Raw genomic sequence first — 23,316 nt, 5'->3', positions numbered from 1 at the left:
TGTCCTACAAAGACACAGTGAGGATGTCCTACAAAGACACAGTGAGGATGTCCTACAAAGACACAGAGAGGAGGATGTCCTACAAAGACACAGAGAGGGTATCCTACAAAGACACAGCGAAGGTGTCCTATAAAGACACAGCGAAGGTGTCCTATAAAGACACAGCGAGGAGGATGTCCTACAAAGACACAGAGAGGAGGATGTCCTTCAAAGACACAGCGAGGATGTCCTATGAGGATCAACGACAGAGCGAGGATGTCCTCTGGATCAACGACAGGGGGGTAGGTAGCCGCACCTCCGCACCAACTCCAGCCCGTCACCACACCGCTCCAGTAGCAGTGGGTAGTCATCGGACCCCTCCATCCGCCTGCAAGTGCATCATCACCACCACATCAGTACCACCATCAGAACACCCTTCCTACAAGCAACGCCGTCTTCCTCATCATGTGCAACTTCAAATACACAGCAGACACCATCCACAGGCTGAGAAACACTGCCGTAACTTTACCGACCGCCACTCAAAAAAGATTAAAAAAAGAACAATTACTAAGGACCAACCCTCAATCAACCAGGAAATGCAGGGAGACACCGATCCAACCGCAACAACTAGCATGCGCCCTGATCAACACCAGATCTGCAGTCAAGCACAGGCTGGAAATCCATGACTTCATCATCGAAAATAACATTGATTGCCTCTTCATTACAGAAAGCTGGCTAACACCTGACTGCAACACCATCCTAACTGAACTGGTGCCCAAGAACTACAGTATCCTAACCGAGCATAGAATCGGAAAAAAAGGAGGAGGCCTAGCAGTGATTTTCAAATCACATCTTGGGTTCACCAAACCAAACTTACAGAACCCAGTGCCTTTCATGGAAACACTCTCACTACATCTTCAAACAACACCTCAGGACACCATTCACATACTACTATGCTACAGACCACCAGGACCAAAGACCAATCTCCTTACGCCGCTCACTGAATTTTTCTCAATACACACCTTGAAAACCAAAAACCTTCTGGTACTTGGGGATTTTAACCTGTGGGCAAATTCTGCCCAAGACGCCATCGCAACCGCCTGCGTCAACCAAATGGAAGAACTCGACCTTCAACAACTGATAAATTCTCCCACCCATGGGTCAGGACACACTTTAGATCTCATCTTCAAACAGGAAATGCTCCGCTATATCTCCGGGAGAAAATAAAACACTACACACCGAATCGCAGTCTTCGATCAGCCAACCAAAACCTCCTTATCATACCCAAATACCGCTACAAAGCAAAGGGAGAACGAAGATTCGCAATCCAAGGACCCCAACAATGGAATGCTCTTCCTACCAACATCCGCATGGAAGAAAACCACCAGGCCTTCAGGAAAAAACTAAAGACCTTCCTCTTCTAACAAGCTGACAACAGAGAATGTACCTCAGCGCCTTGAGGCGATTCAGTTCGCATTTGCTGCGCTTTACAAATCATTCATTCATTCATTCATTCATCTCAGGAATGGTTGGAGATCTGTCATGGTTGGTGGACTGACTGGTTTCTATAGAGGGTAATGCAGGTGAGGAGGTCAGTCTGGGTACCTCTAGAACCTGTGAGACGTGTCAGAACTTTGCTGATGCAGAATGTCCTGGACCTGGAGGGTTATGAAGGTATATCGGGGAGGTGTGGGCCCCTGCAGAGGTGCACATAGTATCTCAGATAGTATGACCGGGATGTACTCACCATTCAGCTGTACAAACTCCGTACTTCCAGGAAAATTATTCCCAACCAGATCTGTCAGATAATGCCGATATCTGCAAACAAGACATCAGAGGAGAAGAGCAATGTGTGAGGGAGAGAGCGGAGTGGTGGGGGGGTGGGGGGGAGATCAATGGCGGAGCAGAAAAGAGCGTGAGAAAAAAAAAAGGACAGAGAGAGGAGAAAGGGGTGACACGGACAAGAAGGGAGAGGAGAGAGGGGTGACACGGGGAAGAAGGGAGAGGAGAGAAGGGTGACACGGACAAGAAGGGAGAGGAGAGAGGGGTGACACGGGGAAGAAGGGAGAGGAGAGAAGGGTGACACGGACAAGAAGGGAGAGGAGAGAGGGGTGACACGGACAAGAAGGGAGAGGAGAGAGGGGTGACACGGGGAAGAAGGGAGAGGAGAGAAGGGTGACACGGGGAAGAAGGGAGAGGAGAGAGGGGTGACACGGACAAGAAGGGAGAGGAGAGAGGGGTGACACGGGGAAGAAGGGAGAGGAGAGAGGGGTGACACGGGGAAGAAGGGAGAGGAGAGAGGGGTGACACGGGGAAGAAGGGAGAGGAGAGAAGGGTGACACGGGGAAGAAGGGAGAGGAGAGAGGGGTGACACGGGGAAGAAGGGAGAGGAGAGAAGGGTGACACGGACAAGAAGGGAGAGGAGAGAGGGGTGACACGGGGAAGAAGGGAGAGGAGAGAAGGGTGACACGGACAAAAAGGGAGAGGAGAGAGGGGTGACACGGGGAAGAAGGGAGAGGAGAGAAGGGTGACACGGACAAGAAGGGAGAGGAGAGAAGGGTGACACGGACAAGAAGGGAGAGGAGAGAAGGGTGACAGGGGGAAGAAGGGAGAGGAGAGAGGGGTGACACGGGGAAGAAGGGAGAGGAGAAAGGGGTGACACGGGGAAGAAGGGAGAGGAGAGAGGGGTGACACGGACAAGAAGGGAGAGGAGAGAGGGGTGACACGGACAAGAAGTGAGAGTAGAGAAGGGTGACACGGGGAAGAAGGGAGAGGAGAGAGGGGTGACACAGGGAAGAAGGGAGAGGAGAAAGGGGTGACACGGACAAGAAGGGAGAGGAGAGAGGGGTGACACGGACAAGAAGGGAGAGCAGAGAGGGGTGACACAGGGAAGAAGGGAGAGGAGAGAAGGGTGACACGGACAAGAAGGGAGAGGAGAGAGGGGTGACACGGACAAGAAGGGAGAGGAGAGAGGGGTGACACGGGGAAGAAGGGAGAGGAAAGAAGGGTGACACGGACAAGAAGGGAGAGGAAAGAAGGGTGACACGGACAAGAAGGGAGAGGAGAGAGGGGTGACACGGGGAAGAAGGGAGAGGAGAGAGGGGTGACACGGGGAAGAAGGGAGAGGAGAGAGGGGTGACACGGACAAGAAGGGAGAGGAGAGAGGGGTGACACGGGGAAGAAGGGAGAGGAGAGAAGGGTGACACGGACAAGAAGGGAGAGGAGAGAGGGGTGACACGGGGAAGAAGGGAGAGGAGAGAGGGGTGACACGGGGAAGAAGGGAGAGGAGAGAGGGGTGACACGGACAAGAAGGGAGAGGAGAGAGGGGTGACACGGGGAAGAAGGGAGAGGAGAGAGGGGTGACACGGACAAGAAGGGAGAGGAGAGAGGGGTGACACGGGGAAGAAGGGAGAGGAGAGAGGGGTGACATGGACAAGAAGGGAGAGGAGAGAGGGGTGACACGGGGAAGAAGGGAGAGAGGGGTGACACGGGGAAGAAGGGAGAGGAGAGAGGGGTGACACGGGGAAGAAGGGAGAGGAGAGAGGGGTGACATGGACAAGAAGGGAGAGGAGAGAAGGGTGACACGGACAAGAAGGGAGAGGAGAGAGGGGTGACACGGGGAAGAAGGGAGAGGAGAGAGGGGTGACACGGGGAAGAAGGGAGAGGAGAGAGGGGTGACACGGGGAAGAAGGGAGAGGAGAGAGGGGTGACATGGACAAGAAGGGAGAGGAGAGAGGGGTGACACGGGGAAGAAGGGAGAGGAGAGAGGGGTGACACGGACAAGAAGGGAGAGGAGAGAGGGGTGACACGGGGAAGAAGGGAGAGGAGAGAGGGGTGACACGGACAAGAAGGGAGAGGAGAGAGGGGTGACACGGGGAAGAAGGGAGAGGAGAGAGGGGTGACACGGGGAAGAAGGGAGAGGAGAGAGGGGTGACACGGACAAGAAGGGAGAGGAGAGAGGGGTGACACGGGGAAGAAGGGAGAGGAGAGAGGGGTGACATGGACAAGAAGGGAGAGGAGAGAGGGGTGACACGGGGAAGAAGGGAGAGAGGGGAGACACGGGGAAGAAGGGAGAGGAGAGAGGGGTGACACGGGGAAGAAGGGAGAGGAGAGAGTGGTGACACGGGGAAGAAGGGAGAGGAGAGAGGGGTGACACGGGGAAGAAGAGAGAGGAGAAAGGGGTGACAAGGACAAGAAGGGAGAGGAGTGAAACGGGGAAGAAGGGAGAGGAGAGAGGGGTGACACGGGGAAGAAGGGAGAGGAGAAAGGGGTGACACGGGGAAGAAGGGAGAGGAGAAAGGGGTGACATGGGGAAGAAGGGAGAGGAGAGAGGGGTTACACGGGGAAGAAGGGAGAGAGGGGTGACACGGGGAAGAAGGGAGAGGAGAGAGGGGTGACACGGGGAAGAAGGGAGAGGAGAGAGGGGTGACACGGGGAAGAAGGGAGAGAGGGGTGACACGGGGAAGAAGGGAGAGGAGAGAGGGGTGACACGGAGAAGAAGTGAGAGGAGAGAGGGGTGACTCGGGGAAGAAGGGAGAGGAGAGAGGGGTGACACGGGGAAGAAGGGAGAGGAGAGAGAGGTGACACGGGGAAGAAGGGAGAGGAGAGAGGGGTGACAGGGACAAGAAGGGAGAGGAGAGAGGGGTGACACAGGGAAGAAGGGAGAGGAGAGAAGGGTGACACGGACAAGAAGGGAGAGGAGAGAGGGGTGACACGGGGAAGAAGGGAGAGGAGAGAGGGGTGACACGGGGAAGAAGGGAGAGGAGAGAGGGGTGACACGGACAAGAAGGGAGAGGAGAGAGGGGTGACACGGGGAAGAAGGGAGAGGAGAGAGGGGTGACACGGACAAGAAGGGAGAGGAGAGAGGGGTGACACGGGGAAGAAGGGAGAGGAGACAGGGGTGACATGGACAAGAAGGGAGAGGAGAGAGGGGTGACACGGGGAAGAAGGGAGAGAGGGGTGACACGGGGAAGAAGGGAGAGGAGAGAGGGGTGACACGGGGAAGAAGGGAGAGGAGAGAGGGGTGACATGGACAAGAAGGGAGAGGAGAGAAGGGTGACACGGACAAGAAGGGAGAGGAGTGACACGGGGAAGAAGGCAGAGGAGTGACACGGGGAAGAAGGGAGAGGAGAGAGGGGTGACACGGGGAAGAAGGGAGAGGAGAGAGGGGTGACACGGAGAAGAAGGGAGAGAGGGGTGAAACGGGGAAGAAGGGAGAGGAGAAAGGGGTGACACGGGGAAGAAGGGAGAGGAGAAAGGGGTGACACAGAGAAGAAGGGAGAGAGGGGTGACACGGGGAAGAAGGGAGAGGATAAAGGGGTGACACGGGGAAGAAGGGAGAGGAGAAAGGGGTGACACGGGGAATAAGGGAGAGGAGAAAGGAGTGACACAGGGAAGAAGGGAGAGGAGAGAGGGGTGACACGGGGAAGAAGGGAGAGGAGAGAGGGGTGACACGGGGAAGAAGGGGGAGGAGAGAGGGGTTACACGGGGAAGAAGGGAGAGGAGAGAGGGGTGACACGGGGAAGAAGGGAGAGGAGAAAGGGGTGACACGGGGAAGAAAGGAGAGGAGAGAGGGGTGACACGGGGAAGAAGGGAGAGGAGAAAGGGGTGACACAGAGAAGAAGGGAGAGGAGAAAGGGGTGACACGGAGAAGAAGGGAGAGGAGAGAGGGGTGACACAGAGAAGAAGGGAGAGGATAAAGGGGTGACACGGGGAAGAAGGGAGAGGATAAAGGGGTGACACGGGGAAGAAGGGAGAGGATAAAGGGGTGACACGGGGAAGAAGGGAGAGGAGAGAGGGGTGACACGGAGAAGAAGGGAGAGGAGAAAGGGGTGACACGGGGAAGAAGGGAGAGGATAAAGGGGTGACACGGGGAAGAAGGGAGAGGAGAGAGGGGTGACACGGAGAAGAAGGGAGAGGAGAAAGGGGTGACACGGGGAAGAAAGGAGAGGAGAGAGGGGTGACACGGGGAAGAAGGGAGAGGAGAGAGGGGTGACACGGAGAAGAAGGGAGAGGATAAAGGGGTGACACGGGGAAGAAGGGAGAGGAGAGAGGGGTGACACGGGGAAGAAAGGAGAGGATAAATGGATGACACGGGGAAGAAGGGAGAGGAGAAAGGGGTGACACGGAGAAGAAGGGAGAGGAGAAAGCGGTGACACGGAGAAGAAAAGAGAGGAGAAAGTGGTGACATGGGGAAGAAGGGACAGGAGAAAGGGGTGACACGGGGAAGAAGGGAGAGGAGAAAGGGGTGACACAGAGAAGAAGGGGGAGGAGAGAGGGGTGACACGGGGAAGAAGGGAGAGGAGAGAGGGGTGACACGGGGAAGAAGGGAGAGGAGAGAGGGGTGAAACGGGGAAGAAGGGAGAGGAGAGAGGGGTGACACGGGGAAGAAGGGAGAGGAGAGAGGGGTGACACGGGGAAGAAGGGAGAGGAGAGAGGGGTGACACGGGGAAGAAGGGAGAGGAGAAAGGGGTGACACAGAGAAGAAGGGAGAGGAGAAAGGGGTGACACGGAGAAGAAGGGAGAGGAGAGAGGGGTGACACGGGGAAGAAGGCAGAGGAGAGAGGGGTGACACGGGGAAGAAGGGGGAGGAGAGAGGGGTGACACGGGGAAGAAGGGAGAGGAGAAAGGGGTGACACGGAGAAGAAGGGAGAGGAGAGAGGGGTGACACGGGGAAGAAGGCAGAGGAGAGAGGGGTGACACGGAGAAGAAGGGAGAGAGGGGTGACACGGGGAAGAAGGGAGAGGAGAAAGGGGTGACACGGGGAAGAAGGGAGAGGAGAGAGGGGTGACACAGAGAAGAAGGGAGAGAGGGGTGACACGGGGAAGAAGGGAGAGGAGAAAGGAGTGACACGGAGAAGAAGGGAGAGGAGAAAGGGGTGACACGGGGAATAAGGGAGAGGAGAAAGGAGTGACACGGGGAGAAGGGAGAGGAGAGAGGGGTGACACGGGGAAGAAGGGAGAGGAGAGAGGGGTGACATGGGGAAGAAGGGGGAGGAGAGAGGGGTTACACGGGGAAGAAGGGAGAGGAGAGAGGGGTGACACGGGGAAGAAGGGAGAGGAGAAAGGGGTGACACGGGGAAGAAAGGAGAGGAGAGAGGGGTGACACAGGGAAGAAAGGGGAGGAGAGAGGGGTGACATGGGGAAGAAGGGGGAGGAGAGAGGGGTTAAACGGGGAAGAAGGGAGAGGAGAGAGGGGTGACACGGGGAAGAAGGGGGAGGAGAGAGGGGTGACACAGAGAAGAAGGGAGAGGATAAAGGGGTGACACGGGGAAGAAGGGAGAGGAGAGAGGGGTTACACGGGGAAGAAGGGAGAGGATAAAGGGGTGACACGGGGAAGAAGGGAGAGGATAAAGGGGTGACACGGGGAAGAAGGGAGAGGAGAGAGGGGTGACACGGAGAAGAAGGGAGAGGAGAAAGGGGTGACACGGGGAAGAAAGGAGAGGAGAGAGGGGTGACATGGGGAAGAAGGGGGAGGAGAGAGGGGTTACACGGGGAAGAAGGGAGAGGAGAGAGGGGTGACACGGGGAAGAAGGGGGAGGAGAGAGGGGTGACACAGAGAAGAAGGGAGAGGATAAAGGGGTGACACGGGGAAGAAGGGAGAGGAGAGAGGGGTGACACGGAGAAGAAGGGAGAGGAGAAAGGGGTGACACGGGGAAGAAAGGAGAGGAGAGAGGGGTGACACGGGGAAGAAGGGAGAGGAGGGAGGGGTGACACGGAGAAGAAGGGAGAGGATAAAGGGGTGACACGGGGAAGAAGGGAGAGGAGAGAGGGGTGACACGGGGAAGAAAGGAGAGGATAAAGGGGTGACACGGGGAAGAAGGGAGAGGAGAAAGGGGTGACACGGGAAAGAAGGGAGAGAATAAAGTGGTGACACGGGGAAGAAGGGAGTGGAGAAAGGGGTGACACGGAGAAGAAGGGAGAGGAGAAAGCGGCGACACGGAGAAGAAGAGAGAGGAGAAAGCGGTGACACGGGGAAGAAGGGAGAGGAGAAAGGGGTGACACAGAGAAGAAGGGGGAGGAGAGAGGGGTGACACGGGGAAGAAGGGAGAGGAGAAAGGGGTGACACGGGGAAGAAGGGAGAGGAGAGAGGGGTGACACGGGAAAGAAGGGAGAGGAGAAAGGGGTGACACAGAGAAGAAGGGAGAGAGGGGTGACACGGGGAAGAAGGGAGAGGAGAGAGGGGAGACACGGGGAAGAAGGGAGAGGAGAAAGGGGTGACACGGGGAAGAAGGGAGAGGAGAAAGGGGTGACACAGAGAAGAAGGGAGAGAGGGGTGACACGGGGAAGAAGGGAGAGGAGAGAGGGGAGACACGGGGAAGAAGGGAGAGGAGAAAGGGGTGACACAGAGAAGAAGGGAGAGGAGAGAGGGGTGACACGGGGAAGAAGGCAGAGGAGAGAGGGGTGATACGGGGAAGAAGGGAGAGGAGAGAGGGGTGACACGGGGAAGAAGGGAGAGGAGAGAGGGGTGACACGGGGAAGAAGGGAGAGGAGAAAGGGGTGACACAGAGAAGAAGGGAGAGAGGGGTGACACGGGGAAGAAGGGAGAGAGGGGTGACACGGGGAAGAAGGGGGAGGAGAGAGGGGTGACACGGGGAAGAAGGGAGAGGAGAAAGGGGTGACACGGAGAAGAAGGGAGAGGAGAGAGGGGTGACACGGGGAAGAAGGCAGAGGAGAGAGGGGTGACACGGAGAAGAAGGGAGAGAGGGGTGACACGGGGAAGAAGGGAGAGGAGAAAGGGGTGACACGGGGAAGAAGGGAGAGGAGAGAGGGGTGACACGGGGAAGAAGGGAGAGGAGAGAGGGGTGACACGGGGAAGAAGGGAGAGGAGAGAGGGGTGACACGGGGAAGAAGGGAGAGGATAAAGGGGTGACACGGGGAAGAAGGGAGAGGTTAAAAGGGTGACACGGAGAAGAAGGGAGAGGAGAGAGGGGTGACACGGGGAAGAAGGCAGAGGAGAAAGGGGTGACACGGGGAAGAAGAGAGAGGATAAAAGGGTGACACGGAGAAGAAGGGAGAGGAGAGAGGGGTGACACGGAGAAGAAGGGAGAGGAGAGAGGGGTGACACGGAGAAGAAGGGAGAGGAGAGAGGGGTGACACGGGGAAGAAGGGAGAGGAGAAAGGGGTGACACGGGGAAGAAGGGAGAGGAGAGAGGGGTGACATGGGGAAGAAGGGGGAGGAGAGAGGGGTTACACGGGGAAGAAGGGAGAGGAGAGAGGGGTGACACGGGGAAGAAGGGAGAGGAGAAAGGGGTGACACGGGGAAGAAAGGAGAGGAGAGAGGGGTGACACGGGGAAGAAGGGAGAGGAGAAAGGGGTGACACAGAGAAGAAGGGAGAGGAGAAAGGGGTGACACGGGGAAGAAGGGAGAGGAGAAAGGGGTGACACAGAGAAGAAGGGGGAGGAGAGAGGGGTGACACGTGGAAGAAGGGAGAGGAGAAAGGGGTGACACGGGGAAGAAGGGAGAGGAGAGAGGGGTGACACGGGGAAGAAGGGAGAGGAGAAAGGGGTGACACAGAGAAGAAGGGAGAGAGGGGTGACACGGGGAAGAAGGGAGAGGAGAGAGGGGAGACACGGGGAAGAAGGGAGAGGAGAAAGGGGTGACACAGAGAAGAAGGGAGAGAGGGGTGACACGGGGAAGAAGGGAGAGGAGAGAGGGGTGATACGGGGAAGAAGAGAGAGGAGAAAGGGGTGACACAGAGAAGAAGGGAGAGAGGGTGACACGGGGAAGAAGGGAGAGGAGAGAGGGGTGATACGGGGAAGAAGGGAGAGGAGAAAGGGGTGACACAGAGAAGAAGGGAGAGAGGGGTGACACGGGGAAGAAGGGAGAGGATAAAGGGGTGAAACGGGGAAGAAGGGAGAGGATAAAAGGGTGACACGGAGAAGAAGGGAGAGGAGAGAGGGGTGACACGGAGAAGAAGGGAGAGGAGAAAGGGGTGACACGGGGAAGAAAGGAGAGGATAAAGGGGTGACACGGGGAAGAAGGGAGAGGATAAAGGGGTGACACGGGGAAGAAGGGAGAGGATAAAGGGGTGACACGGGGAAGAAGGGAGAGGATAAAGGGGTGACACGGGGAAGAAGGGAGAGGAGAGAGGGGTGACACGGAGAAGAAGGGAGAGGAGAAAGGGGTGACACGGGGAAGAAAGGAGAGGAGAGAGGGGTGACACGGGGAAGAAGGGAGAGGAGAGAGGGGTGACACGGAGAAGAAGGGAGAGGATAAAGGGGTGACACGGGGAAGAAGGGAGAGGATAAAGGGGTGACACGGGGAAGAAGGGAGAGGAGAAAGGGGTGACACGGGAAAGAAGGGAGAGAATAAAGTGGTGACACGGGGAAGAAGGGAGAGGAGAAAGGGGTGACACGGGGAAGAAGGGAGAGGAGAAAGCGGTGACACGGAGAAGAAGAGAGAGGAGAAAGCGGTGACACGGGGAAGAAGGGAGAGGAGAAAGGGGTGACACGGGGAAGAAGGGAGAGGAGAAAGGGGTGACACAGAGAAGAAGGGGGAGGAGAGAGGGGTGACACGGGGAAGAAGGGAGAGGAGAAAGGGGTGACACGAGGAAGAAGGGAGAGGAGAGAGGGGTGACACGGGGAAGAAGGGAGAGGAGAAAGGGGTGACACAGAGAAGAAGGGAGAGAGGGGTGACACGGGGAAGAAGGGAGAGGAGAGAGGGGAGACACGGGGAAGAAGGGAGAGGAGAAAGGGGTGACACGGAGAAGAAGGGAGAGGAGAGAGGGGTGACACGGGGAAGAAGGCAGAGGAGAGAGGGGTGACACGGGGAAGAAGGGAGAGGAGAGAGGGGTGACACGGGGAAGAAGGGAGAGGAGAGAGGGGTGACACGGGGAAGAAGGGAGAGGAGAGAGGGGTGACACGGGGAAGAAGGGAGAGGAGAAAGGGGTGACACAGAGAAGAAGGGAGAGAGGGGTGACACGGGGAAGAAGGGAGAGAGGGGTGACACGGGGAAGAAGGGGGAGGAGAAAGGGGTGACACGGAGAAGAAGGGAGAGAGGGGTGACACGGGGAAGAAGGGAGAGGAGAAAGGGGTGACACGGGGAAGAAGGGAGAGGAGAGAGGGGTGACACGGGGAAGAAGGGAGAGGAGAGAGGGGTGACACGGGGTAGAAGGGAGAGGAGAGAGGGGTTACACGGGGAAGAAGGGAGAGGATAAAAGGGTGACACGGAGAAGAAGGGAGAGGAGAGAGGGGTGACACGGAGAAGAAGGGAGAGGAGAGAGGGGTGACACGGGGAAGAAGGCAGAGGAGAGAGGGGTGACACGGGGAAGAAGGGAGAGGATAAAGGGGTGACACAGAGAAGAGGGGAGAGAGGGGTGACACGGGGAAGAAGGGAGAGGAGAGAGGGGTGACACGGGGAAGAAGGGAGAGGAGAGAGGGGTTACACGGGGAAGAAGGGAGAGGAGTGACACGGGGAAGAAGGCAGAGGAGTGACACGGGGAAGAAGGGAGAGGAGAGAGGGGTGACACGGGGAAGAAGGGAGAGAGGGGTGACACAGGGAAGAAGGGAGAGGAGAAAGGGGTGACACGGGGAAGAAGGGAGAGGAGACAGGGGAGACACAGAGAAGAAGGGAGAGAGGGGTGACACGGGGAAGAAGGGAGAGGAGAGAGGGGTGACACGGGGAAGAAGGGAGAGGAGAGAGGGGTGACACGGGGAAGAAGGGAGAGGAGAGAGGGGTGACTCGGGGAAGAAGGGAGAGGAGAGAGGGGTGACACGGGGAAGAAGGGAGAGGAGAGAGAGGTGACACGGGGAAGAAGGGAGAGGAGAGAGGGGTGACAGGGGGAAGAAGGGAGAGGAGAAAGGAGTGACACGGGGAAGAAGGGAGAGGAGAGAGGGGTGACACGGGGAAGAAGGGAGAGGAGAGAGGGGTGACACGGGGAAGAAGGGAGAGGAGAGAGGGGTGACACGGGGAAGAAGGGAGAGGATAAAGGGGTGACACAGAGAAGAGGGGAGAGAGGGGTGACACGGGGAAGAAGGGAGAGGAGAGAGGGGTGACACGGGGAAGAAGGGAGAGGAGAGAGGGGTTACACGGGGAAGAAGGGAGAGGAGTGACACGGGGAAGAAGGCAGAGGAGTGACACGGGGAAGAAGGGAGAGGAGAGAGGGGTGACACGGGGAAGAAGGGAGAGGAGAGAGGGGTGACACGGAGAAGAAGGGAGAGAGGGGTGAAACGGGGAAGAAGGGAGAGGAGAAAGGGGTGACACGGGGAAGAAGGGAGAGGAGAAAGGGGTGACACGGGGAAGAAGGGAGAGGAGAGAGGGGTGACACGGAGAAGAAGGGAGAGAGGGGTGACACGGGGAAGAAGGGAGAGGATAAAGGGGTGACACGGGGAAGAAGGGAGAGGATAAAGGGGTGACACGGGGAAGAAGGGAGAGGAGAGAGGGGTGACACGGAGAAGAAGGGAGAGGAGAAAGGGGTGACACGGGGAAGAAAGGAGAGGAGAGAGGGGTGACACGGGGAAGAAGGGAGAGGAGAGAGGGGTGACACGGAGAAGAAGGGAGAGGATAAAGGGGTGACACGGGGAAGAAGGGAGAGGATAAAGGGGTGACACGGGGAAGAAGGGAGAGGAGAAAGGGGTGACACGGGAAAGAAGGGAGAGAATAAAGTGGTGACACGGGGAAGAAGGGAGAGGAGAAAGGGGTGACACGGGGAAGAAGGGAGAGGAGAAAGCGGTGACACGGAGAAGAAGAGAGAGGAGAAAGCGGTGACACGGGGAAGAAGGGAGAGGAGAAAGGGGTGACACGGGGAAGAAGGGAGAGGAGAAAGGGGTGACACAGAGAAGAAGGGGGAGCAGAGAGGGGTGACACGGGGAAGAAGGGAGAGGAGAAAGGGGTGACACGAGGAAGAAGGGAGAGGAGAGAGGGGTGACACGGGGAAGAAGGGAGAGGAGAAAGGGGTGACACAGAGAAGAAGGGAGAGAGGGGTGACACGGGGAAGAAGGGAGAGGAGAGAGGGGAGACACGGGGAAGAAGGGAGAGGAGAAAGGGGTGACACGGAGAAGAAGGGAGAGGAGAGAGGGGTGACACGGGGAAGAAGGCAGAGGAGAGAGGGGTGACACGGGGAAGAAGGGAGAGGAGAGAGGGGTGACACGGGGAAGAAGGGAGAGGAGAGAGGGGTGACACGGGGAAGAAGGGAGAGGAGAGAGGGGTGACACGGGGAAGAAGGGAGAGGAGAAAGGGGTGACACAGAGAAGAAGGGAGAGAGGGGTGACACGGGGAAGAAGGGAGAGAGGGGTGACACGGGGAAGAAGGGGGAGGAGAAAGGGGTGACACGGAGAAGAAGGGAGAGAGGGGTGACACGGGGAAGAAGGGAGAGGAGAAAGGGGTGACACGGGGAAGAAGGGAGAGGAGAGAGGGGTGACACGGGGAAGAAGGGAGAGGAGAGAGGGGTGACACGGGGTAGAAGGGAGAGGAGAGAGGGGTTACACGGGGAAGAAGGGAGAGGATAAAGGGGTGACACGGGGAAGAAGGGAGAGGATAAAAGGGTGACACGGAGAAGAAGGGAGAGGAGAGAGGGGTGACACGGAGAAGAAGGGAGAGGAGAGAGGGGTGACACGGGGAAGAAGGCAGAGGAGAGAGGGGTGACACGGGGAAGAAGGGAGAGGATAAAGGGGTGACACAGAGAAGAGGGGAGAGAGGGGTGACACGGGGAAGAAGGGAGAGGAGAGAGGGGTGACACGGGGAAGAAGGGAGAGGAGAGAGGGGTTACACGGGGAAGAAGGGAGAGGAGTGACACGGGGAAGAAGGCAGAGGAGAGAGGGGTGACACGGGGAAGAAGGGAGAGAGGGGTGACACAGGGAAGAAGGGAGAGGAGAAAGGGGTGACACGGGGAAGAAGGGAGAGGAGACAGGGGAGACACAGAGAAGAAGGGAGAGAGGGGTGACACGGGGAAGAAGGGAGAGGAGAGAGGGGTGACACGGGGAAGAAGGGAGAGGAGAGAGGGGTGACACGGGGAAGAAGGGAGAGGAGAGAGGGGTGACTCGGGGAAGAAGGGAGAGGAGAGAGGGGTGACTCGGGGAAGAAGGGAGAGGAGAGAGGGGTGACACGGGGAAGAAGGGAGAGGAGAGAGAGGTGACACGGGGAAGAAGGGAGAGGAGAGAGGGGTGACAGGGGGAAGAAGGGAGAGGAGAAAGGGGTGACACGGGGAAGAAGGGAGAGGAGAGAGGGGTGACACGGGGAAGAAGGGAGAGGAGAGAGGGGTGACACGGGGAAGAAGGGAGAGGAGAGAGGGGTGACACGGGGAAGAAGGGAGAGGATAAAGGGGTGACACAGAGAAGAGGGGAGAGAGGGGTGACACGGGGAAGAAGGGAGAGGAGAGAGGGGTGACACGGGGAAGAAGGGAGAGGAGAGAGGGGTTACACGGGGAAGAAGGGAGAGGAGTGACACGGGGAAGAAGGCAGAGGAGTGACACGGGGAAGAAGGGAGAGGAGAGAGGGGTGACACGGGGAAGAAGGGAGAGGAGAGAGGGGTGACACGGAGAAGAAGGGAGAGAGGGGTGAAACGGGGAAGAAGGGAGAGGAGAAAGGGGTGACACGGGGAAGAAGGGAGAGGAGAAAGGGGTGACACGGGGAAGAAGGGAGAGGAGAGAGGGGTGACACAGAGAAGAAGGGAGAGAGGGGTGACACGGGGAAGAAGGGAGAGGATAAAGGGGTGACACGGGGAAGAAGGGAGAGGAGAAAGGAGTGACACGGAGAAGAAGGGAGAGGAGAAAGGGGTGACACGGGGAATGACGGAGAGGAGAAAGGAGTGACACGGGGAAGAAGGGAGAGGAGAGAGGGGTGACACGGGGAAGAAGGGAGAGGAGAGAGGGGTGACACGGAGAAGAAGGGAGAGGAGAGAGGGGTGACACGGGGAAGAAGGGAGAGGAGAAAGGGGTGACACGGGGAAGAAAGGAGAGGAGAGAGGGGTGACACGGGGAAGAAGGGAGAGGAGAAAGGGGTGACACAGAGAAGAAGGGAGAGGAGAAAGGGGTGGCACGGAGAAGAAGGGAGAGGAGAGAGGGGTGACACAGAGAAGAAGGGAGAGGATAAAGGGGTGACACGGGGAAGAAGGGAGAGGATAAAGGGGTGACACGGGGAAGAAGGGAGAGGATAAAGGGGTGACACGGGGAAGAAGGGAGAGGAGAGAGGGGTGACACGGAGAAGAAGGGAGAGGAGAAAGGGGTGACACGGGGAAGAAGGGAGAGGATAAAGGGGTGACACGGGGAAGAAGGGAGAGGAGAGAGGGGTGACACGGAGAAGAAGGGAGAGGAGAAAGGGGTGACACGGGGAAGAAAGGAGAGGAGAGAGGGGTGACACGGGGAAGAAGGGAGAGGAGAGAGGGGTGACAAGGAGAAGAAGGGAGAGGATAAAGGGGTGACACGGGGAAGAAGGGAGAGGAGAGAGGGGTGACACGGGGAAGAAAGGAGAGGATAAATGGATGACACGGGGAAGAAGGGAGAGGAGAAAGGGGTGACACGGGGAAGAAGGGAGAGGAGAAAGGGGTGACACGGAGAAGAAGGGAGAGGAGAAAGCGGTGACACGGAGAAGAAGAGAGAGGAGAAAGTGGTGACACGGGGAAGAAGGGAGAGGAGAAAGGGGTGACACGGAGAAGAAGGGAGAGGAGAAAGGGGTGACACAGAGAAGAAGGGGGAGGAGAGAGGGGTGACACGGGGAAGAAGGGAGAGGAGAGAGGGGTGACACGGGGAAGAAGGGAGAGGAGAGAGGGGTGACACGGGGAAGAAGGGAGAGGAGAGAGGGGTGACACGGGGAAGAAGGGAGAGGAGAGAGGGGTGACACGGGGAAGAAGGGAGAGGAGAGAGGGGTGACACGGGGAAGAAGGGAGAGGAGAAAGGGGTGACACAGAGAAGAAGGGAGAGAGGGGTGACACGGGGAAGAAGGGAGAGGAGAGAGGGGAGACACGGGGAAGAAGGGAGAGGAGAAAGGGGTGACACGGAGAAGAAGGGAGAGGAGAGAGGGGTGAAATGGGGAAGAAGGCAGAGGAGAGAGGGGTGACACGGGGAAGAAGGGAGAGGAGAGAGGGGTGACACGGGGAAGAAGGGAGAGGAGAGAGGGGTGACACAGGGAAGAAGGGAGAGGAGAGAGGGGTGACACGGGGAAGAAGGGAGAGGAGAAAGGGGTGACACGGAGAAGAAGGGAGAGAGGGGTGAAACGGGGAAGAAGGGAGAGGAGAAAGGGGTGACACGGGGAAGAAGGGAGAGGAGAGAGGGGTGACACGGGGAAGAAGGGAGAGGAGAAAGGGGTGACACGGAGAAGAAGGGAGAGAGGGGTGAAACGGGGAAGAAGGGAGAGGAGAAAGGGGTGACACGGGGAAGAAGGGAGAGGAGAAAGGGGTGACACAGAGAAGAAGGGAGAGAGGGGTGACACGGGGAAGAAGGGAGAGGAGAAAGGAGTGACACGGAGAAGAAGGGAGAGGAGAAAGGGGTGACACGGGGAATAAGGGAGAGGAGAAAGGAGTGACACGGGGAAGAAGGGAGAGGAGAGAGGGGTGACACGGGGAAGAAGGGAGAGGAGAGAGGGGTGACATGGGGAAGAAGGGGGAGGAGAGAGGGGTTACACGGGGAAGAAGGGAGAGGAGAGAGGGGTGACACGGGGAAGAAGGGGGAGGAGAGAGGGGTGACACAGAGAAGAAGGGAGAGGATAAAGGGGTGACACGGGGAAGAAGGGAGAGGAGAGAGGGGTTACACGGGGAAGAAGGGAGAGGATAAAGGGGTGACACGGGGAAGAAGGGAGAGGATAAAGGGGTGACACGGGGAAGAAGGGAGAGGAGAGAGGGGTGACACGGAGAAGAAGGGAGAGGAGAAAGGGGTGACACGGGGAAGAAAGGAGAGGAGAGAGGGGTGACATGGGGAAGAAGGGGGAGGAGAGAGGGGTTACACGGGGAAGAAGGGAGAGGAGAGAGGGGTGACACGGGGAAGAAGGGGGAGGAGAGAGGGGTGACACAGAGAAGAAGGGAGAGGATAAAGGGGTGACACGGGGAAGAAGGTAGAGGAGAGAGGGGTTACACGGGGAAGAAGGGAGAGGATAAAGGGGTGACACGGGGAAGAAGGGAGAGGATAAAGGGGTGACACGGGGAAGAAGGGAGAGGAGAGAGGGGTGACACGGAGAAGAAGGGAGAGGAGAAAGGGGTGACACGGGGAAGAAAGGAGAGGGGAGAGAGGGGTGACACGGGGAAGAAGGGAGAGGAGAGAGGGGTGACACGGAGAAGAAGGGAGAGGATAAAGGGGTGACACGGGGAAGAAGGGAGAGGAGAGAGGGGTGACACGGGGAAGAAAGGAGAGGATAAAGGGGTGACACGGGGAAGAAGGGAGAGGAGAAAGGGGTGACACGGGAAAGAAGGGAGAGAATAAAGTGGTGACACGGGGAAGAAGGGAGAGGAGAAAGGGGTGACACGGAGAAGAAGGGAGAGGAGAAAGCGGTGACACGGAGAAGAAGGGAGAGGAGAAAGCGGTGACACGGAGAAGAAGAGAGAGGAGAAAGCGGTGACACGGGGAAGAAGGGAGAGGAGAAAGGGGTGACACGGGGAAGAAGGGAGAGGAGAAAGGGGTGACACAGAGAAGAAGGGGGAGGAGAGAGGGGTGACACGGGGAAGAAGTGAGAGGAGAAAGGGGTGACACGGGGAAGAAGGGAGAGGAGAGAGGGGTGACACGGGGAAGAAGGGAGAGGAGAAAGGGGTGACACAGAGAAGAAGGGAGAGAGAGGTGACACGGGGAAGAAGGGAGAGGAGAGAGGGGAGACACGGGGAAGAAGGGAGAGGAGAAAGGGGTGACACGGGGAAGAAGGGAGAGGAGAAAGGGGTGACACAGAGAAGAAGGGAGAGAGGGGTGACACGGGGAAGAAGGGAGAGGAGAGAGGGGAGACACGGGGAAGAAGGGAGAGGAGAAAGGGGTGACACGGAGAAGAAGGGAGAGGAGAGAGGGGTGACACGGGGAAGAAGGCAGAGGAGAGAGGGGTGATACGGGGAAGAAGGGAGAGGAGAGAGGGGTGACACGGGGAAGAAGGGAGAGGAGAGAGGGGTGACACGGGGAAGAAGGGAGAGGAGAAAGGGGTGACACAGAGAAGAAGGGAGAGAGGAGTGACACGGGGAAGAAGGGAGAGAGGGGTGACACGGGGAAGAAGGGGGAGGAGAGAGGGGTGACACGGGGAAGAAGGGAGAGGAGAAAGTGGTGACACGGAGAAGAAGGGAGAGGAGAGAGGGGTGACACGGGGAAGAAGGCAGAGGAGAGAGGGGTGACACGGAGAAGAAGGGAGAGAGGGGTGACACGGGGAAGAAGGGAGAGGAGAAAGGGGTGACACGGGGAAGAAGGGAGAGGAGAGAGGGGTGACACGGGGAAGAAGGGAGAGGAGAGAGGGGTGACACGGGGAAGAAGGGAGAGGAGAGAGGGGTTACACGGGGAAGAAGGGAGAGGATAAAGGGGTGACACGGGGAAGAAGGGAGAGGATAAAAGGGTGACACAGAGAAGAAGGGAGAGGAGAGAGGGGTGACACGGAGAAGAAGGGAGAGGAGAGAGGGGTGACACGGGGAAGAAGGCAGAGGAGAGAGGGGTGACAGGGGGAAGAAGAGAGAGGGGTGACATGGGGAAGAAGGGAGAGGAGAGAGGGGTGACACGGAGAAGAAGGGGGAGGAGAGAGGGGTTACACGGGGAAGAAGGGAGAGGAGAGAGGGGTGACACGGGGAAGAAGGGAGAGGAGGGAGGGGTGACACGGGGAAGAAGGGAGATGAGAAAGGGGTGACACGGGGAAGAAAGGAGAGGAGAGAGGGGTGACACGAGGAAGAAGGGAGAGGAGAAAGGGGTGACACAGAGAAGAAGGGAGAGGAGAAAGGGGTGACACGGGGAAGAAGGGAGAGGAGAAAGGGGTGACACGGGGAAGAAGGGAGAGGAGAAAGGGGTGACAAAGAGAAGAAGGGGGAGGAGAGAGGGGTGACACGGGGAAGAAGGGAGAGGAGAAAGGGGTGACACGGGGAAGAAGGGAGAGGAGAGAGGGGTGACACGGGGAAGAAGGGAGAGGAGAAAGGGGTGACACAGACAAGAAGGGAGAGGAGAGAGGGGAGACACGGGGAAGAAGGGAGAGGAGAAAGGGGTGACACGGGGAAGAAGAGAGAGGAGAAAGGGGTGACACAGAGAAGAAGGGAGAGAGGGGTGACACGGGGAAGAAGGGAGAGGAGAGAGGGGTGATATGGGAAAGAAGGGAGAGGAGAAAGGGGTGACACAGAGAAGAAGGGAGAGAGGGGTGACACGGGGAAGAAGGGAGAGAGGGGTGACACGGGGAAGAAGGGGGAGGAGAGAGGGGTGACACGGGGAAGAAGGGAGAGGAGAAAGGGGTGACACGGAGAAGAAGGGAGAGGAGAGAGGGGTGACACGGAGAAGAAGGGAGAGAGGGGTGACACGGGGAAGAAGGGAGAGGAGAAAGGGGTGACACGGGGAAGAAGGGAGAGGAGAGAGGGGTGACACGGAGAAGAAGGGAGAGAGGGGTGACACGGGGAAGAAGGGAGAGGAGAAAGGGGTGACACGGGGAAGAAGGGAGAGGAGAGAGGGGTGACACGGGGAAGAAGGGAGAGGATAAAAGGGTGACACGGAGAAGAAGGGAGAGGAGAGAGGGGTGCACGGGGAAGAAGGGAGAGGAGAGAGGGGTGACATGGGGAAGAAGGGGGAGGAGAGAGGGGTTACACGGGGAAGAAGGGAGAGGAGAGAGGGGTGACACGGGGAAGAAGGGAGAGGAGAGAGGGGTGACACGGGGAAGAAGGGAGAGGAGAAAGGGGTGACACGGGGAAGAAGGGAGAGGAGAAAGGGGTGACACAGAGAAGAAGGGAGAGGAGAAAGGGGTGACACGGAGAAGAAGGGAGAGGAGAGAGGGGTGACACAGAGAAGAAGGGAGAGGAGAGAGGGGTTACACGGGGAAGAAGGGAGAGGATAAAGGGGTGACACGGGGAAGAAGGGAGAGGATAAAGGGGTGACACGGGGAAGAAGGGAGAGGAGAGAGGGGTGACACGGAGAAGAAGGGAGAGGAGAAAGGGGTGACACGGGGAAGAAAGGAGAGGAGAGAGGGGTGACACGGGGAAGAAGGGAGAGGAGAGAGGGGTGACACGGAGAAGAAGGGAGAGGATAAAGGGGTGACACGGGGAAGAAGGGAGAGGAGAGAGGGGTGACACGGGGAAGAAAGGAGAGGATAAAGGGGTGACACAGGGAAGAAGGGAGAGGATAAAGGGGTGACACAGGGAAGAAGGGAGAGGAGAAAGGGGTGACACGGGAAAGAAGGGAGAGAATAAAGTGGTGACACGGGGAAGAAGGGAGAGGAGAAAGGGGTGACACGGAGAAGAAGGGAGAGGAGAAAGCGGTGACACGGAGAAGAAGAGAGAGGAGAAAGCGGTGACACGGGGAAGAAGGGAGAGGAGAAAGGGGTGACACGGGGAAGAAGGGAGAGGAGAAAGGGGTGACACGGGGAAGAAGGGAGAGGAGAAAGGGGTGACACAGAGAAGAAGGGAGAGAGGGGTGACACGGGGAAGAAGGGAGAGGAGAGAGGGGAGACACGGGGAAGAAGGGAGAGGAGAAAGGGGTGACACGGGGAAGAAGGGAGAGGAGAAAGGGGTGACACAGAGAAGAAGGGAGAGAGGGGTGACACGGGGAAGAAGGGAGAGGAGAGAGGGTAGACACGGGGAAGAAGGGAGAGGAGAAAGGGGTGACACGGAGAAGAAGGGAGAGGAGAGAGGGGTGACACGGAGAAGAAGGCAGAGGAGAGAGGGGTGACACGGGGAAGAAGGGAGAGGAGAGAGGGGTGACACGGGGAAGAAGGGAGAGGAGAGAGGGGTGACACGGGGAAGAAGGGAGAGGAGAAAGGGGTGACACGGGGAAGAAGGGAGAGGAGAAAGGGGTGACACAGAGAAGAAGGGAGAGAGGGGTGACACGGGGAAGAAGGGAGAGAGGGGTGACACGGGGAAGAAGGGGGAGGAGAAAGGGGTGACACGGAGAAGAAGGGAGAGGAGAGAGGGGTGACACGGGGAAGAAGGCAGAGGAGAGAGGGGTGACACGGAGAAGAAGGGAGAGAGGGGTGACACGGGGAAGAAGGGAGAGGAGAAAGGGGTGACACGGGGAAGAAGGGAGAGGAGAGAGGGGTGACACGGGGAAGAAGGGAGAGGAGAGAGGGGTGACACGGAGAAGAAGGGAGAGGAGAGAGGGGTTACACGGGGAAGAAGGGAGAGGATAAAGGGGTGACATGGGGAAGAAGGGAGAGGATAAAAGGGTGACACGGAGAAGAAGGGAGAGGAGAGAGGGGTGACACGGAGAAGAAGGGAGAGGAGAGAGGGGTGACACGGGGAAGAAGGCAGAGGAGAGAGGGGTGACACGGGGAAGAAGGGAGAGGAGAGAGGGGTGACACGGAGAAGAAGGGAGAGAGGGGTGACACAGGGAAGAAGGGAGAGGAGAAAGGGGTGACACGGGGAAGAAGGGAGAGGAGAGAGGGGAGACACAGAGAAGAAGGGAGAGAGGGGTGACACGGGGAAGAAGGGAGAGGAGAGAGGGGTGACACGGGGAAGAAGGGAGAGGAGAGAGGGGTGACACGGGGAAGAAGGGAGAGGAGAGAGGGGTTACACGGGTTAGAAGGGAGAGGATAAAGGGGTGACACGGGGAAGAAGGGAGAGGATAAAAGGGTGACACGGAGAAGAAGGGAGAGGAGAGAGGGGTGACACGGAGAAGAAGGGAGAGGAGAGAGGGGTGACACGGAGAAGAAGGGAGAGGAGAAAGGGGTGACACGGGGGAAAAGGGAGAGGAGAGAGGGGTTACACGGGGAAGAAGGGAGAGGATAAAGGGGTGACACGGGGAAGAAGGGAGAGGATAAAAGGGTGACACGGAGAAGAAGGGAGAGGAGAGAGGGGTGACGAGGAGAAGAAGGGAGAGGAGAGAGGGGTGACACGGAGAAGAAGGGAGAGGAGAAAGGGGTGACACGGGGGAAAAGGGAGAGGAGAAAGGGGTGACACGGGGAAGAAGGGAGAGGAGAAAGGGGTGACACGGAGAAGAAGGGAGAGGAGAGAGGGGTGACACGGAGAAGAAGGGAGAGGAGAAAGGGGTGACACGGAGAAGAAGGGAGAGGAGAGAGGGGTGACATGGGGAAGAAGGGAGAGGAGAAAGGGGTGACACAGAGAAGAAGGGAGAGAGGGGTGACACGGGGAAGAAGGGAGAGGAGAAAGGAGTGACACGGAGAAGAAGGGAGAGGAGAGAGGGGTGACACGGGGAAGAAGGGAGAGGAGAGAGGGGTGACACGGGGAAGAAGGGAGAGGAGAGAGGGGTGACACGGGGAAGAAGGGAGAGGATAAAGGGGTGACACGGGGAAGAAGGGAGAGGATAAAAGGGTGACACGGAGAAGAAGGGAGAGGAGAGAGGGGTGACACGGAGAAGAAGGGAGAGGAGAAAGGGGTGACACGGGAAGAAGGGAGAGGAGAAAGGGGTGACACGGGGAAGAAGGGAGAGGATAAAGGGGTGACACGGAGAAGAAGGGAGAGGAGAGAGGGGTGACACGGGGAAGAAGGGAGAGGATAAAGGGGTGACACGGAGAAGAAGGGAGAGGATAAAGGGGTGACACGGGGAAGAAGGGAGAGGAGAAAGGGGTGACACGGGAAAGAAGGGAGAGAATAAAGGGGTGACACGGGGAAGAAGGGAGAGGAGAAAGGGGTGACACGGAGAAGAAGGTAGAGGAGAAAGGGGTGACACGGAGAAGAAAAAAGAGGAGAAAGCGGTGACACGGGGAAGAAGGGAGAGGAGAAAGGGGTGACACGGGGAAGAAGGGAGAGGAGAAATGGGTGACACAGAGAAGAAGGGAGAGGAGAGAGGGGTGACACGGGGAAGAACGGAGAGGAGAAAGGGGTGACACGGGGAAGAAGGGAGAGGAGAGAGGAGTGACACGGGGAAGAAGGGAGAGGAGAAAGGGGTGACACGGGAAGAAGGGAGAGGAGAAAGGGGTGACACGGGGAAGAAGGGAGAGGATAAAGGGGTGACACGGAGAAGAAGGGAGAGGAGAGAGGGGTGACACGGGGAAGAAGGGAGAGGATAAAGGGGTGACACGGAGAAGAAGGGAGAGGATAAAGGGGTGACACGGGGAAGAAGGGAGAGGAGAAAGGGGTGACACGGGAAAGAAGGGAGAGAATAAAGGGGTGACACGGGGAAGAAGGGAGAGGAGAAAGGGGTGACACGGAGAAGAAGGTAGAGGAGAAAGGGGTGACACGGAGAAGAAAAAAGAGGAGAAAGCGGTGACACGGGGAAGAAGGGAGAGGAGAAAGGGGTGACACGGGGAAGAAGGGAGAGGAGAAATGGGTGACACAGAGAAGAAGGGAGAGGAGAGAGGGGTGACA

At 58.0% G+C, this 23,316-nt stretch overlaps 1 protein-coding gene across 1 annotated transcript in view; it reads right to left on the bottom strand.

Annotated features, from left to right (window-relative positions):
• The window catches only part of LOC141124071 (rho guanine nucleotide exchange factor 39-like), a gene marked incomplete at its 3' end in the record, with an annotated part of 100,143 nt that overhangs the window by 8,535 nt on the left and 68,292 nt on the right, over positions 1–23,316 (bottom strand). The window contains 1 exon segment of the mRNA XM_073612174.1: positions 1,727–1,797. Within this exon segment, the coding sequence (XP_073468275.1) occupies positions 1,727–1,797 (71 nt within the window).

This window comes from Aquarana catesbeiana, linkage group LG01 (assembly GCF_042186555.1).
Source record: "Aquarana catesbeiana isolate 2022-GZ linkage group LG01, ASM4218655v1, whole genome shotgun sequence".
Taxonomy (NCBI): Eukaryota; Metazoa; Chordata; class Amphibia; order Anura; family Ranidae; genus Aquarana; species Aquarana catesbeiana.
This window is presented reverse-complemented; position numbering and strand designations above follow the sequence as displayed.